The sequence below is a fragment of the Mauremys reevesii genome, linkage group 1 (genome assembly GCF_016161935.1).
Source record: "Mauremys reevesii isolate NIE-2019 linkage group 1, ASM1616193v1, whole genome shotgun sequence".
Taxonomy (NCBI): domain Eukaryota; kingdom Metazoa; phylum Chordata; order Testudines; family Geoemydidae; genus Mauremys; species Mauremys reevesii.
The window spans coordinates 44834122-44850615 of record NC_052623.1 but is presented as its reverse complement, the minus strand read 5'-3'; the positions used below and the strand labels follow the sequence as shown (position 1 = coordinate 44850615).

At 46.5% G+C, this 16494-nt stretch overlaps 1 protein-coding gene across 4 annotated transcripts; it reads left to right on the top strand.

Annotated features, from left to right (window-relative positions):
- Positions 1–211: 211 nt before the first annotated feature.
- Positions 212–15324, top strand: LOC120407682 (gap junction beta-6 protein-like). Of its 4 annotated transcripts, none has more exons than XM_039543567.1 (2): positions 212–232; positions 13961–15324. In XM_039543567.1, the coding sequence occupies exon 2, from the start codon at positions 13983–13985 to the stop codon at positions 14658–14660; it is 678 nt and encodes a 225-aa protein (XP_039399501.1). In that variant the 5' UTR covers positions 212–232; positions 13961–13982; the 3' UTR covers positions 14661–15324. The 4 variants fall into 4 exon arrangements, with proteins under 4 accessions (XP_039399501.1, XP_039399483.1, XP_039399478.1 ...); XM_039543549.1 differs by lacking the exon at positions 212–232 and adding an exon at positions 298–591; XM_039543544.1 differs by lacking the exon at positions 212–232 and adding an exon at positions 11119–11225.
- The last annotated feature ends 1170 nt before the right edge of the window (positions 15325–16494 follow it).

Sequence of the window (16494 nt, the reverse complement as noted above, 5' to 3'; positions counted from 1 at the left end):
GCACCTTCCCCACTCCTGGAGAACAGGGGTTAAAGCAGCCAAGCTAGACTGATTGGAGTAGCAGCCACAGCTGTGGCCAGCTCAATTAGGGCCCAGCTGGCCCTGATAAGAGGTGGGAAGGGCTAGCTGCCTGAGCGAAAAGTACCTGGGAGTAGCGCAGCGCAGCGGAAAGGCAAGAGGAGCTCCAGCCTGGCAAATCCCAGGCTGCAGGCCTTGCTAAGGGCCAAAAGAGGTACTGGGGTTGCTGAGACAGCAGCCCAGAGATAGGCAGAGGCAGCTGGTCCAACCTGCTTGCCAATGATGAGTGGCCATGACAGACTAGTCTGCCTCAGTGAGTGTGGGCTAGATGATGACTGACAGTAGCCACTGAGGCAAGGTGGGTTTAGAGGGCTGGGGGTTCCCCTGGGAGGGGAGACCCAGAGCATGGACCCAGAGAGTGGGGGTACTGCTGGGGCAGAACCCTGAGGTAAAGGGCACCAGGATCTGGGAAGGACACAGGGCTTGAGGCAGGTGAGACATCAGCCAGCAGAGGGTGCTCTGGAGCTGGAAAAGAGCTAATTCCCAGGATGACCAGCAGGAGGTGCTGCACTGGTAAGACTCATTTGCTACACCACCTCAGGGTTCTCTCATCCTCCTCTGAAATATGGTATTGATTGCTGTCAGAGAGAGGATACAGACCCAGGTGACTCACAGGGCTGGGAGTGTAAAGCTGCCGGGGAAGCTTTAACTTACACTTTTCTTACACCATTTTCAAATCTGTGCATCTATGTGTTCAGATTATGGGTCACAGTGTGCTCTTCTCCAGCAATTACTCTTATAAACAGGTAGAATGTGATTATATAACCAGGTAAGTTGCTGTACAATTTTCCTTTTGAATTCTCCACATAGTTGTTTTCCAGAACCTAAGCTTCCACTTAAAAAATACTGAGTTTCTTCTCCTTGTTGTTACCAAGAAAACTTTCAAAATGTGAGTCCAATGAATCAATCCAGTACAGTGATGTCTGCCTGAGCCTGCAGACAGGCTGGGGCAATAACACTGATAGGTCTGACCTACCCGCTCCCCAAAATGTAAAATTACCTCTACCCCTTTTCACAATTCTCTCTCCAGTGTCCACACCTCCAACTGTCTCCTGGTTGCCATCATTGGTGATGGGTGAACACCTCCTTCAGGGAGACTAGTCCTCTGGCCCCATCCCTTTTGCCTGAGGTCCCATCCCCTACCCACCAGAGTCCCAAGGCCCCCTCCCAACCACCATCCTGTGGCTGTTGGACCCCTGGGCTGGCCCCAGCTGTGGAATGAGAAACATGCTGGGCAGTGCCTCCCCTCCCAAGACCCCAAGCTGCCTGGTGAAAAAGCAAAAGCTCTTCCCTAAGAACTTGAGCTTTTTATATGAGCCATGCAGGTTCCAGGGTGGCTAAGCAGGTGGTATTTGCTACTCAGCTTCCCGGGTTCATCAGTAATCTCCCTGTGAAGATGGGTGAAGCCCATCCCATGCAAACCACCAAAACCCTGCCTCCCTGGCCTATTGTACCCTATAGCTGCCAGAAAACAAAATAATTTCTGAGGCCTCCCTGAGTGCCAACCCAGCTACTAAGACCTTCAGCTTCTCTCTTTCCCTCAACACCAATTTCTACAATATAATTACACAGCACATACCAACACCAGCAATTTATTGAAAATGTAGGGCAGTGTAAAATAAATTGAATATCAGAAATAATAAACAACAAGGGTGCCTGTACTGATCCTACTATACTATGTAGGAGATGAGGGACAGAAAACTGAAGATAACTTTAGGTGGAATGCTGCATAATTTAGGGGTCCCTACCTCATAATCTAGGTCTGCCAGATAGGAAACTGAGTCTTGCTTGTAGTGTGACCATGACTGTTCATACTGGCAATGCAGATGTAAGCAGAGTCTGAATGAGCTCTCTCCTGACATCTAGTGGTAAGCTGTGGAAAAGGACTTCAGGAGCTGATCTCATTTGCATGGGCATGCCCACCCTGTTGAGGTGCTCAGCATGACGGGATTGCTTGCCCAAATGGTCACTTTCGGCTGGTGTGGGATCCCCAGTCTCCTTGTTATTGGGGTAGGGGTAATAAAGGGTTGTTATCCTTGCTCTGTGAATCAAGGGTAGCAGAACTGTACTTGGCATTTCCCAATTGAGGGACCCACTCTCAACTAAATAGTATTTGCTAGGCAGGGCTGGTGAGTGAAGGTATTGTATTGGTACCTGATGGTGTGGGCTGTGCTGAAGGACCCTAGACACCATTTGATCCTACTTCTCTCTACTTGTGTAATAGAGCTAATTTAGACTTGATTGAGAGTCTTGTTAAATACTACAAAGCTGAAATCACTGATGTGTAGATCTAAGTATTAGACCTACTTTAGTACAGTTTCTTTGATGCAAGAGATTGACTACTGTGTGCCAGCAGTAAAGCTTCTCCCACTAACTGCTGAAATCACTGAGAGTTATGTTAAGTGGGGGTTCCTGAAGACATCTTGGTGTTGCCAGCAAGGCGGCTGGTGGAGAGACATGGTGAGTGGCCAGCAGGGGATTGCCTAAGAGTGCCAGAGCAGAGCCCCACAGAGAGTGGTGGTGAATGAGTACCCGAGCAGCGGAGTGAGTAAGGTGCTTCCTTATCCCCCCACCCCTGCCCCGATCCCACCAGGGTGGGAGGTGAACTCTGCAGATGTACCTCTGAACTCTGGGTCTGCACTGTTCAAAGACAGCAACTGGGAGTAGAGTGCAGAGATGGGATGGGCATGTTAAGTCCAGTAACCCAAAAGTCCCTTCAAGAACCTGAGGGGAAAAGGACGCTGCCCAGCTTACTTGGTGGTGGGTCTTTTGCTCATGGTTTATGTTTATATACCCTGTTTGTGATGTTGTCCCAAATTAATGCTGCGTTATTTCCCTCCTTTTAATAAAAGTTTGGGGTTTTTTTTTTGTTACACTCAGACTCTGTGCTTGCAAGAGGGGGAATATTGCCTCTTAGAGGCGCCCAGGAGTTGGTGTGTACTTGTCCCAGGTCACTGGGTGGGGGCTTGAGCTGGCTTGTGTTGTATTGTTGAAAAGGAGCACTTGAACCCGGCCCTTGTTGCTGCCAACTCTGACTGCCAGAAGGGTTACACATATGTTGTGCACGTAACAGAGGCAATATAACCAACCAGACTCCTCTCTGGATGTCACTTACGCCATTTTCCTGTGCACACTGAACCTATTTGGCCCCTTGATCACTGTGCACCATATGGGCCTTAGCACCCAAAGAAATAAGCCTAAAGTCAGCTATTCACAAAACTGGGGGGGAAACGTTCTTTATTTTCAGATATCTTTTAAGGATTGAATTCTTTCCCTGGATGCTACATCAAGAGCAGAATTTTACCCAAAGATGAGACATTTTCAGGCTCCTGATCTCAGCGTCCCTGGGCCTGACCAATCTTGGAACACCACCCAGTTGACATATGATTCACCATCACTAAATTCACTTGTCAGCAACGTGACTCTTTCTGAGATTTTTTTTTTATTATAACTTTCATTTGTATAGTGTCCCTCACTAAAGAGCTGCAGGGCACTACCCAGTTAAAGGCTGTAAAATAATCAGGAATTAGGTACTATTAAAAGCAGCAGCAAATGCATCTTTTAATCCTTTTTTAAAATGTTAATGAGGAATGCTGCCTTTTTTTCTTCAAACACAAAACCCAAGTAAAACATTACATACCCTAAACATATAGGGCCAGACTGTGTTTTCACTATGCTTTGCCTATACTAGAAAAGCTGCACTTGCTTGATTAACTTAAGTTTAAATTCATTTTGTTAAATTAATCTAGGTGAAAGCCCTTAGTGTAGATGCACTTAAATTAGTTTAAATGTTACATTATGTTAGATTAATTCAGTAAGGGCTGATCTACACTACATAGTTAGGTCTACAGCAGGGGTCGGCAACCTTCACCATACGGCCCATCAATGTAATCTGCTGGCCGGCCGTGAGACATTTTGTTTATGTTGACCGTCCTCTGGCACAGCCCCCCACAGCTTCCAGTGGCTGTGGTTCGCCGTTCCCGGCCAATAGAGCTGCAGGAAGCAGCGCAGGCCCGGGGACATATTGGCTGCTGCTTCCCGCAGCTCCTATTGGCCAGGAATGGCAAACCGCAGCCACTGGGAGCTGCGGGGGGCCATGCCAGTGGATGGTCAATGTAAACAAAATGTCTTGCGGCCTGCCAGCAGATTACCCTGATGGGCTGCGTGCTGAAGGTTGCCAACCCCTGGTCTACATAGTACCCTGTGTGATATAATTAAGCGAACCTTAGCCCCAGTCTAGACACTACAACGTCAAGGGAAGAATTCTGTTAATCCAGCTACTGCCTCTCAGAGGGTGGGTATACTCCAGCAATGGATGAACCCTTGCCATTGCTGTAGTGTCTACATACACTACAGTTGCAGTGCTATAGCGTATCCAGTGCAAACATATTCTAATTTACCAATGTAAACTACAACAATTTAACCAAGGGTTAAACTGACAAGACTAGTTAGGCCTAGGACACTTGGCTCAAAGCCTGAAAATGTGTTATCTTTGGGCTTGATGCAGCATCCAAGGGCAAAATTAAACTCTTGAATGAGATCTGTGAATATGAAATATTTCTTCCCTGGTTTATGTGTGTCTATATTAGAGAATTGCACTGATTTAACTAGACTGATTTAATATAGGGTCAGGTAAAGCAGTATAATATTTCTAGTACAGACAAGGCCTTACACATGTGCCCTATACATGCACCTAGCCTCAGAATTTTGACCTGAGACTGCCTTTTGGGTGATGTCTCAGGTCTGCCGCCAGAACCTCAGAGGCCAATTTCCTTTGGCTCATCCATTAGGCGTCCCGAGGGAATACCCCTAGTGCAAGAGGCCTTTCTAGCAGGCATAGAACCAGCAAAGCCGGATCTGTGAGGCCTTCCCCATGTGGGGCTGCATTGGGGGGCAGATCCAAAGTGGGAAGGTGCAAGCCAAGGAGGGATGAGGCATGGCCAGGTCATTCCCATGCCCCAACTATTGCACAGTGCTGCAGTGTTCATAAGGATCATGACAGTCATGGTACAATGTAGGGTAATTTAGGGCTGCCCTTAACCAGGGGCCAAACTGGACTCAGGAGAGGGGAGGCACAAACCACCTCCTCATAGTCCCCTCACCAGGTGCTGAACCAATGTGGGGATGAATTGAAGCCCAGTGTTTGTGTTGCTGCCACAAGTGTGAGATTAGCAGGTGTTGCAAATGGGTAAGTAACATTAAATAGAATGAACAAGAGGGAAAAGATGCCAAAAAGAAGCCAGTCATTGAGTCTCACCATTGTCAGACTCACTTAAAATAGGAGCCATGGGCCAGATTTACAAGGATATTAAGGCACCTAAAGATGCAGATAGGCACCTGGTGGGATCTACAAAAACACATAAGCAGGTTAGGACCCTTACTCCTTCTGAAATTAATGGGGCTAATGGTGCCTAACTCACCTAGGCACTTCTGTAAGTCCAAGTTTCCTCTAGGAGGAAAAATTCAGGAATTTCATATTTGCATATAGTGGCTGGGGCCAGAGTTGTGCACGGTGCTTTACAAACAAAACATGTTACAATTTGCAAGGCAATTGAGTACATGCACAACTATAAGTATCTGAGCAGGTCTGGTGATAGGATTGCTCATGCCCTTGATGATACACTCATGCTTGAGTACTTTGCTGAATTGCAGCCATTATCCCTGCCCCATGGATTTTACAATAATTCTAGAATCCATCATGTCTTGACAGAAGGAGAAATGATCTCAGGTAAGGAGGAAGGCTGCCATTTGGAAATAAAAACAAAGTATTTCATCAGCAGTGGTAATCCCTAGTGGGAACTGAAAACTGCAAGAGACAACTCTGCCCTTAACTTTTCTGCAGCTTCATGCAAATTGTTGCTAGATGTTATCCCTTTGAAATATTTGGTATAATTCGAAGTACACACTTACTTTCCTGAACAATAAATCTAGAACAGGGGTGGGCAAACTATGGCCCGGGGGCTGCATCCAGTCCTCTAGATATTTTAATCTGGCCCTCGAGCTCCCACCAGAGAGTGGGGTCCAGGCTTGCCCCACTCCGGCGCTCCAGCCGGGGACCGGGGTCCGGGGCTTGCCCCACTCTGCCCAGCATGTCTCCCCCTCCTGCTCCTAAGCATAGGGGCAGCCAGGGGGCTCCGCACACTGCTCCTGCCCCAAGCTCTGCCCCCGCAGCTCCCATTGGCCAGGAACCATGGCCAATGGGAGCTGCGGGGTGACACCTGTGGACAGGGCAGTGCACCGAGGCGCCTGGCCATGCCTCCATGTAGGAGCGGAACGGGAGACATGCTGCTGCTTCTGGAAGCTGCTTGAGGTAAGCGCCACCCAGAGCCTGCACCCCTGATCCCCTCCCAGGCCCCAACCCTCTGCCCCAGCCCTGATCCCCCTCCCACTCTCTGAACCCCTCAGTCCCAGCCTGGAGCATCCTCCTGCACCCCCAACCTCTCCTCCCCAGCCCCACCCCAGAGCCCGCACACCCAGCTGGAGCCTTCACCCCCCTGCACCCCAACCCCCTGCCCCAGTCCAGAGCCCTCTCCTGCACCCTGAACTCCTCATTTCTGTCCCCACCCCAGAGCCTGCACCCCCAGCCAGAGCCCTCAGCCCCTCCTGCACCCCACCCCCCAATTTTGTGAGCATTCATGGCCCACCATACAATTTCCGTACCCAGATGTGGCCTTTGGGTCAAAAGGTTTGCCCACCCCTAAGCTAGAACAATAAAGCATGCTGAGGAAAGTGCCTCCCACACAATTTGGCTAGGAAGTCTTTTTTTTAAATAGACAGCCCTCTTGTTTTAACAGCTAATGACATATTAGTCAAGTTTGTTTTGCAAGATCTTCTTTGCAATTCCTTCAGTTCTATGTGACTTTTCCCTAGAACAGGTTTCCACAAACCCAGTTCAACTTTCTTGTCTCTGAATAGTTTGGCAAGCGGAAAATGCACTCATCATGTGTGCATGCATGAAAGTATCGGGGAAGTATGATACATAGACAGGTGGAACCATTTAATTGTCAAATCACACTAATCCTGTTTTTTCTGATTCACAGTTCTTGAACTTGGAGGGTCAGGTATCATCCCTTGGCATATCCTGTTGAATTACTTTCCCCTCAAACTGAGCCAGCTGCTGACATCAGCAATAAAAGACTGATTTTAAATATCTAATTAGAATAAACATATATAAATGTCAAATCTCACTTTCCGTGGAGGAATCCTTCTACCAAAATCCCACACACTGCATCTAGCTAGTGTGTCAGTCTGGCTTTCCCCCACTCTCCCATGCCAATGAAACCACCATCATCAAGGGTTTCAATGACCACTTCCTGACCAAATCATGGGGCTTCTACTCCATCCTTATCCTCCTGATCTCATTGTTGGTTATGATTGAATTGATCGCATCCTGACTCATGACATCCTGTCTGCTTTTGTCGCACTGCCCGCTCTTGCTACTCCTTCTGCCCTCTATAACTGCTCCTTCAGTGTGACCAACAGCAGTTTCTCCTTCTCATCATTGTGGATTCCTAGAGGGTTCTGTCTTTGCTTCCCTCCTCTACACTTTAGGTCTGAACAAGCAAACTCACATGGCTTCAGCTATCATCTGTACACCCTTTATACCTCAGAGATATGGGTGGGGAGGGGGCAGGCAGAGATGGACAATGAAAATCATTAGATACATGAGGAGACTTCCAGAGGAGGAGAGGCTGAAAAGATTAGGACTGCCTAGTTCAGCGAAGAGACAAATAAGAGGGAACGTGACAGCAGTATGTAAAATAATGAATGGTATAGACTGAAGAGGTAAGTTGGGCACTCCTATTTACCTTTTTGCATACTACAAGAAAAGTGGATCTGTCAATGAGGTTGAAAGACAACACATTTACAAATGTTAGAAGGAAATACATTATATGCACTATAGTTCCTGTGGACCTCATTTCTGCAAGATATATGTCTCAGTTTACTAGAGTTCAGAAAAGGATTAGGCATGTTAGTAACATAATCCAATTACATTAGATAAATTTGATAAAATAGAAATAAACCCTCATGCTTCAGGGCATAAGCAACCCCCAGTTGCCTGGAGTTAAGTGAAAGTTTCCTTTCTGGGCTTGTTACTTCATAATTGTCCATCAGAGGGTTTCTTATACCTTCCTCTGGATCAAGTCACTGACAAAGAGGACACTAGATTAGATGGACTGCTGGTCTGATCCAGTATGGTAATTGCTTTGTGCCTATATTATGTTCCTAAATCTATGCCTGTCAGGGATAATCTAGGTCCTACTCCTGCGTGGGGGATAGACTAGACAACTTCTCAAGTCCCTTCCAGCCCTACTTTTCTATGATTCTTCACACCTGACCTGTCCCTCTCTGTACAGTGCCACATGTCAGTTGTCATACCAACATTTCTTCCTGAATGTCTCTCAGACAACAAGTTGAACACTGTTACAAAAGAGCTCCATATTTTCCATTGTAAAATCTCTGTTATCTCCCCCAATCTCTGTAATTATCGGTGAGAATACTACCATCCTCCCCATTGCCCAAGCTTAGAATATGGAAGTGACAGTCAACTTCTCCCTCTTCTTCACCCCACACATTCAGATTGTCCAGATTTTGCCATTTCTTCCTCTGCAAAGTAGTGAAATCCAATCTCTCCCTTCTGCCTGGCCACTAAAACGCTTGTCCTTGCTCTGATCATCTCTTGTCTTGTCTTGTCTTGTCTTGTCTTTGATTACTGCAACCTCCTCTTCTCTGGAATTCTCAATGCCTTCATCACCCGCTCTGGTCCATCAAGAGCATGGCCACTAATATTATCTTCTTGGCCTGTTGATCTGATTTCAGTTCCTCTCTGGATCCCTTTTCTGACTTACCCATATCTACTACATCAAGTTTTAAGTTTCCTGTATTCACCGTTAGCCTCTGACATAATCCATCCTAAAACTATATCCTCAGAACATACGTCTTATTGTGTTGCCATATCCTTCTGCTCCACCAAAGATGCCAGCCTAATCATCTTCCCCTACTCCTTCCTGTGTGTGTGTTCCCATGCTGCCCCATTTGCATGGCAGGCCTACCCCATCCTTACTTCCAACCCACCAACCTCTCCTTTAAATTCCTCCAAAAGACTCTCTTATTCTTGGGCTATGTCTTCATTGCAGAGTTAACTTGATTTATCTACACTCCAGTTATTCCTATCTCAGTTAGCCTAGCTCAACTGAAAGCAGCCACACTGAGGACTAACAGTCGAATTGTTGTGTATGCATGGGCACTGCATTCACTTGTGTGGGGTGCTAACACTTCTGAGGGAACATCCCATAATTCTTGACAATACAGTAAGCTAAGCATAGTCACTCTTTGAATTATTTCCCAGTAAATTGTGGGAGAATGTATCTGTCTTTTCTCAGCACATGGAATGGGATGGGGGATGGGGGTGGGGATTTTGGGAAGCCATTGGAAGACTATACAGTGTGGTTGTGTTCACAGCTGACAAGTTGTATTTACTTGAGATTTAGGGTTGGTCTACGCTGGGAATTTATATTGGCATAGCTACATCTCTGAGTGGTGTGAAAAATCCACTCCCCCAAGAGACATAGGTCTACCGACCTAATCCCCAGTGTAGACAGCACTAGGTGGAAAGAAGAATTCTTCCATAAAACTAGCTACAGCCTTTCAGTGAGGTGGATTACCTACGCCAACAGAAGTGGTAATAACAACCCACATGCATGGTTTCCGCCTTCAGCACCCCCACAATAAAAATTGTTCCAGCACCACTGCTAGGTAGTGTCTACACTGAAGTGCTACAGCTTCAGTGCTGTTGCTGTAGCGGTTTAAGCATAGACATACCCGTAGCCTTTATCCCCTCCAGTCAAAAGCACCACTGCACTTAAATGAAGGGTTTGTGTGTGTGAAAAGGAGTCAAATTAGGAGCAACACAAGTTAACTGGAGTTAACTGTACAGTGAAGAAATGCCCTCTGCTGCCTCAATTCCATTAGACCTGGTCTAAACTAGGAAATTAGGTCAATACAAGGGCGCCAGAACCTTCCCAAAATTGTGGGGGCTTGGGGCCCCCTCCCTGAGGCCCCTTGCCCATATCCATGCTCCCTGGGCCCCCCACCCAGGGCAGGTGGAGGAATCCAGGCTCCCCACAGCTACCCACATTTCTCTCCCTGACTCAGCTCCAGCCAGGGGTGGGGTGGTGGCCTCAAAGCCACAGCCCAGCCATGATAAGAGCCATGCATGCAGCCATGGGGAGCCACAGCAGACCCTCCACCTGCTGAGAGCAGCCCTGGCCCATGTCCCCACCCAGGGTAGGTGGAGGGTCCGCTGGGGCTCCGCACAGTTGCTTAAGGTGTGAAAAATCCACACCCCTGAGTGATGGTTTTATACCAGCCTAACCCCTCTGTGTAGACAGCACTATGTCAGGGAAGAGCTTCTCCTGCTCACATAGCTACTGCCTCTGGAGGGGGTGGATTAACTAAGCGGATGGGAGAGCTCTCTCCTGTCAGTTTAGTGCGTCTTCATTCAATCACTACAGAGGTGCTGACCCAGCTGCACGGATGCAGTGCTTTAAGTGTAGACATGTCCTTGGGTTTCCCAGTGCATGGCCCTGTGTGTCTCTTGGACTGTAAACTCTTTGGGGCAGTGCCTCTCTCCTTTCCTGCCTTCTGCAGCTCCAAGCAGGCTGTTGGCAGCTAGCAATACTAAAGAGCCCTACAATAATAATATTGTGGCAGTAAGAGAGCCTGCGGGGGTTGCAAGCCTGTTTTTACACAGGGAGAGGTGAAGGCATTTTGGACTAAATCCATTGCTTTAGGGTGCTGAAAGGAGCGCGGGGGGCTGTGAAGCAGCTGGGAGGTGCACTGGGCTCTGTGTTAAGGGTCCCTTTTCACGCAGGAGGCAATTGCCCTCTTGCCATGGGTGGCTCGGCCCCGCTCCGAGCTCTTGGGAGGGGCTGGGGGCGGTGTGGCGGGAACGGCTGGAGGAGGTGGGGGCAGCGCCCCAGCCGGGCTCGCTCTGGGGGGGCGGAGGCGGAGGCGGGCAGGGGCGGGTTAAAAGCAGCTGCCGGGAGGAACCTTTAGGTTTTGGAGACAGCGACCGCTGGGAGCTGAGGCGGCCGCACCGCGCGCTGATCTCCTGCCGCCACAGGCTCCGCGCGTTGCTGAGGCAGGTGAGGGTCCCTCGCGGCGAGGAATCCGGAGTAGCGCGAGAGCGTGTGTGTTTGCGCCCACAGGAAAGGAATCCGGATTAATATGTGTGCGGTGTGCTGCTCGCACACGAGGGGGGATGCGGAGGGAAAACTGTGTGTGTATAGGAGGGGAACGCTACGCAAGGAATCCAGATTAGAGGGCAGTGTGTCTGTGACCAGAGTGGAGTGCGGGACGGGAGGAATCCGGATTAGAGGGGTGCTGTGTGTGTGACTGAAGGAGCAATCCGGATTAGGGGCCGCTGGGGGTGTGTGACTGCTCGAGGAGTCTGGATTAAAGAGGTGCTGGGGATGTGACTGCAGGAGCAGTCGGGGTTAGAGGGTTTGAGGCAAACTCTTGCTATACTTGGATGAAGTTTCCTTTTTCAGTTCTTTTTCTGATTGGGGGGCTCTTTTGTGGATATCCCAGCCCTGGACCAGTGAGGGTGCCTGGTGGTAAGAACCTAGGATTTGCAGGCGCTTTACTAAACTGGGACATCTAATTTAAAAAGATTAACCACCGCAAAATATACCAGGGAAGGCTGAACTGGGGGAAGTTCAGGCTTCGGGGATAAAAGGGAATTTTTCAGTGTTACGTTTAACCCACTGCATTTTGATCTCCTTCACTTTTGTTAATACTTTACCTTGAATTGAGTGCAGAGAGGTTAGCAGCCCTGAGACTGAACTGCTCAGCATTACTTTAATGAGTAAAGCGGAAAATGTGCTTTGACAGCTCAAGCAATACTGACACGTCAAACCTTACTTGGCTTGTACATGCAAAGTCTTGTATAGAAGAAACACCCAGTTTCCTTGAGGGTGAAAGGGGTGAGCTCTTGAGGAAATTATCATACATTGCTGCTCAATGGCAATTTGCTTTTAGTGTCAATATTTTAATTAAACTGGCATGAATTCATCCTACTGTTTGCAATCTTTAATTTTCTAGGAGTCAATGAGAGTTCTGCTATTGATTTAAATAGAAGCATAAACATGTGCTATGATTTTTATAAGATATTTGTCACTCTGTATATTGTAACTATAAAAATGGGATTTTCTAATAATTTCTGTGAAGGTCGTGACAATGAGAGTATTCAGGGTACAAGTCCTCAGTTCCAACAACTGATTTAAATGCTCCTGTGGTGGAAAGTGAGAATGAAAAAGTGCTTTGTGTCCAAAATCTGTAAAGGTACAAGTGGATTCGTATCCACAATGCAAATTTGCTCTTCTTCAGAGCTCATGTTGGATATCACACTGGCAATTTTAAAGAGACAAGGTGGGTAAGGTAATATCTTTTTCTGAAAGAGACAAGCCTTCAAGTTTACATAGAACTTACACAGAGTTCTTTTTCGGGCAATTTTAAAGTCAGATGTGTGCTAGCATGTCAAATATTTGCAGTTCTTTCCTACTTTCAGTCAATTCTGACTAGTCCAGGTTTTTTTTTTTAATTATCATTTTTTAATTGCTGAGCTTTTATGTGATGAGTGAGAGTAGGTTAGCAGAAATATATAGCATCTGATCATGGTCAAGGGAATAGGTCGGCACAGCAAGCAATACGGAATCTGACCAACTTGTGTGGTGGGAGAACAGAGGGACGCTAAGAATTTCAACCACCCTTTCAAGGCTGCCTTTTCTCCTCTATCATTCCCTTATCAGAGCAATAAATCTCTGATATCTCCCTTTGCTTAAAGCAAATCCCACAAGCAAATCTGCCATGTCAAGAGATTGTGTTACTGTTATAACGTTAGTCCTCTTTGTTGGCATACCACTTGGTCTTGCCAGTGTAGACTACAATAAACCATGTTAGAATATGTTCAGGGAGTATAGTGTTATAACATGAGCATTGAGTACAGTAGACTTGCATGTGTAGACAGGCCTTTAGGATAGACATTCACCTCTCATGTGATAGAGAAGCCCAGTAATTGTATCACCTTCCAACAGGCTTTTAGCCATGGCCAGCTTGGGTGTCCCACACAGCAGAATTTAGCATTATTCCTAATGGATGATGAACCAGCCCTGCCAGAGTTTTAACCACTGTTTCAAAATACTTTGTCTAGTTCATCAACAATTTCCAACAGCTGTGTTCAGTGAAAGATCCATGTCTCAAGGCGACATATCAGCATCAGCAGAATTTACTCTTTCATTAAAAAAAAAAAGTTTCTCTACTGGTTGTGAAGAAAACTTTCCAAATGGGAAGTACTGTAGCACTTGCTGTGCTTTAGAGAGACTGAAACAGCACTAATGAGAGGTTTGACTTACTCCCAGGGCTTGTCTACACTTAAAATGCTACAGCGGCATAGCTGCAGCACTTCAGCGTACACACCACCTACACTGACAGGAGAGATTCTCCCATCGGGTAGGTAATCCACCTCCCTGAGAGGCAGTAGCTAGGTCAATGGAAGAATTCTTCTATAAACCTAGCGCTGTCTACACTGGGGCTTAGGTCAGCTTGACTGTGCCACTCGGGTGTGGATTAACCAGCAGCTCCTGTAGAAATGTTAGCACCATCAGAGATCAATATAATTAATGCATTAATAAAACATTTGATTCCATCATCTTTTTAAAATATGGGCAGTGGAAATTAAAATGACTTGTGTTTGCCTGTTAGCCTCTTTATCTGCAATGCTGGGCTAGTGCCAGGAAACCTCCCAGTTCACGGAAGTTATGGTATTGATTTTCTAACCCTTGATAACTGTTCCTTTGGTGTATTCCTCTTGTCATATTAGGTCAAAGGACACAGAAGAGAAGATGGACTGGGGAACATTGCAGAAGGTTTTAGGAGGTGTGAACAAACACTCCACCAGTATTGGGAAGATCTGGCTCACTGTCCTGTTCATTTTCCGTGTTATGATCCTCGTGGTAGCTGCAGAGAGAGTCTGGGGAGACGAACAAAGTGATTTTGTCTGCAACACTCTGCAACCAGGATGCAAAAATGTTTGCTATGACCACTTCTTCCCCATCTCTCACATTAGACTGTGGGCCCTTCAGCTCATCTTTGTCTCAACTCCTGCACTTCTGGTGGCCATGCACATTGCACACAGACGGCACAAGAAGAAAAGGCAGCTCATGAGTGGTGAGAAAGTGGATATTGAAGAACTGAATAAACAAAAGTTTCATATTCAGGGCCCCTTGTGGTGGACGTACACCTGCAGCATATTCTTCAGAATCATCTTTGAAGCTGTCTTCATGTATGTGTTTTACATAATATATGATGGATACCAAATGCCTCGCTTACTGAAATGTAGTGCGTGGCCTTGCCCCAACACAGTGGATTGCTTTGTTTCTCGACCCACTGAGAAAACAATGTTTACTATTTTCATGCTTTCTGTGTCTGGGATCTGTATGCTGTTAAATGTGGCTGAAATGTGTTATCTGGTGATAAAATTTTGTATGAAAGCACCTAGGAGACCAGTAACTTTAAAATAGCTCCCCACTCATCAGAATGTTTCTCCCCCCCAACTTCCTGATAGGTATCAGAAAACAGTGATGTTTTTCAGGCTGAATGAAAATAAAATGTAAACATAAAATGTAATTTATTTTAAAAATTTGATAGCCCCCCCATGAAACTTACTGAGTTTTTAAAGATCTTAAAGATCATGGATGTGTGCTGAATACTCCCTTAGCTGACTACTCAGCCTGATCCTGCTAGCTGTAGCTTTTCAAGTTTGCAACTGGTAGAAGAGTAAACCCTGCTGTGATTCCAGTGTTAAGAAGCCAATGGAGTGTAATCATTTAAAAAAGTGATACACTTGTGTGCATCTAGCTGTGGGAGAGGCCAGAGAGGGGAGATTCACACGTTCTTAGCATATAGTGTGCGTTGCACCAATCACTTTCAGTGATGAAGTTACTAAGAAGGGTTTGTGTCTGAATGGGACAGAGATTTGGTTTGGGGCATTTTTAGGTATGAGACTCTCCTTGCTGCACTGGGGAAAGAGGAAGGCAGAATGGCAACTGCATCTATGGTAGGGTCCTTGTTTCTCTCTCCAAGCTCTGTGTGTGTGTGTGTGTGTGTGTGTGTGTGTGTGTGTGTGTGTGTGTGTGTGTGTGTGTGTGTGTGTGTGTGTGTGTGTGTGTGTGTGTGTGTGTGTGTGTGTGTGTGTGTGTGTGTGTGTGTGTGTGTGTGTGTGTGTGTGTGTGTGTGTGTGCATACACAGCCTAGTACTGTATTTTTCAGTAGATTCCTTCTAACTGCTCTCAAAGGGGGTGGGTTGTTCAGTTCATCCAGTGGTGAAGCAAGCCCTGGCAGTACTGCTTCCATGGAGGCAACCACATGGAAGTTAGCATTGTAGGGGGTGGAATTGGAATCCCTTGCTCATTCCCTGGGAGAGGCAATAAGGCAACCGCTGCCTTCCTATGTAATAATTTAGAGAAAAACATGAGGCAAGGGTGCCCGAAGGGGCTTTCTTCTTCCACTTGCCCTGCAACACCTTTTTCTAGGGGAAGGGGTGGTGCTGAGGGCCTCAGTTTGGTAGGTTCAGTTCTAACCTTTGAAAAAGAGATTTTTACCAAATAACTGCCCTCCTTCAATTGCTTATTTTAAAAAATTGTGCTGACTAAAGAACAAGCAAAATTTTCTTTATCATTCCATTTTGTATTGCGCAGGACAACTACTGCACTTCAACTCCTCTTGCACAATACATAGCAGGACGCACCCTTCTAGTGTTCTGACACAGTTCTCTTCTTTCTATCCATTCTGGGTAGCACTTAACCGTAAATCCGTCTCCAAATCCTCAACTAACCCACAGTAGGGTGTATGACTCTTCAACACTCCCACTTACAGCGTGAGTCACTTGTCCCTCATTTCACAATGTACACAGGAGGAGTTAGAAGAGTCCCTAAAGAGCTAAAATAACACTGTCCTGACATGAGAGATGTGTCTGTTATAGGAACCTGCTTTTTCTTTTAAAATTCCCATTGTTAAGATGTAAATTGCATGTAACCATGTGGAGGAATAGCAAGAGTGCATCTGGCCCCGGATCTTTACAATAGTCTCAGTAACCATTAAAGTTTACATATTTACATAGGGAATTACAGCATTACATGTAGCAATACAATTTCAGCACTTCTCCCAAGTGCCTGCCCAGTAGAAGTAACTGTAGAGAGTCAGTTATTCCTGTTATGGGCTGCAATAACTTGGTATGCCCAGAAAGGGCATATTTTAGGGGCAGCATGTAGAGTCTCTAGGTTTCTCCCCTTATATCTGTTGTCTCCTGCAATACATCCCAATTTACTGCTGTTGGAGGAAATGAGGCTGCACTGA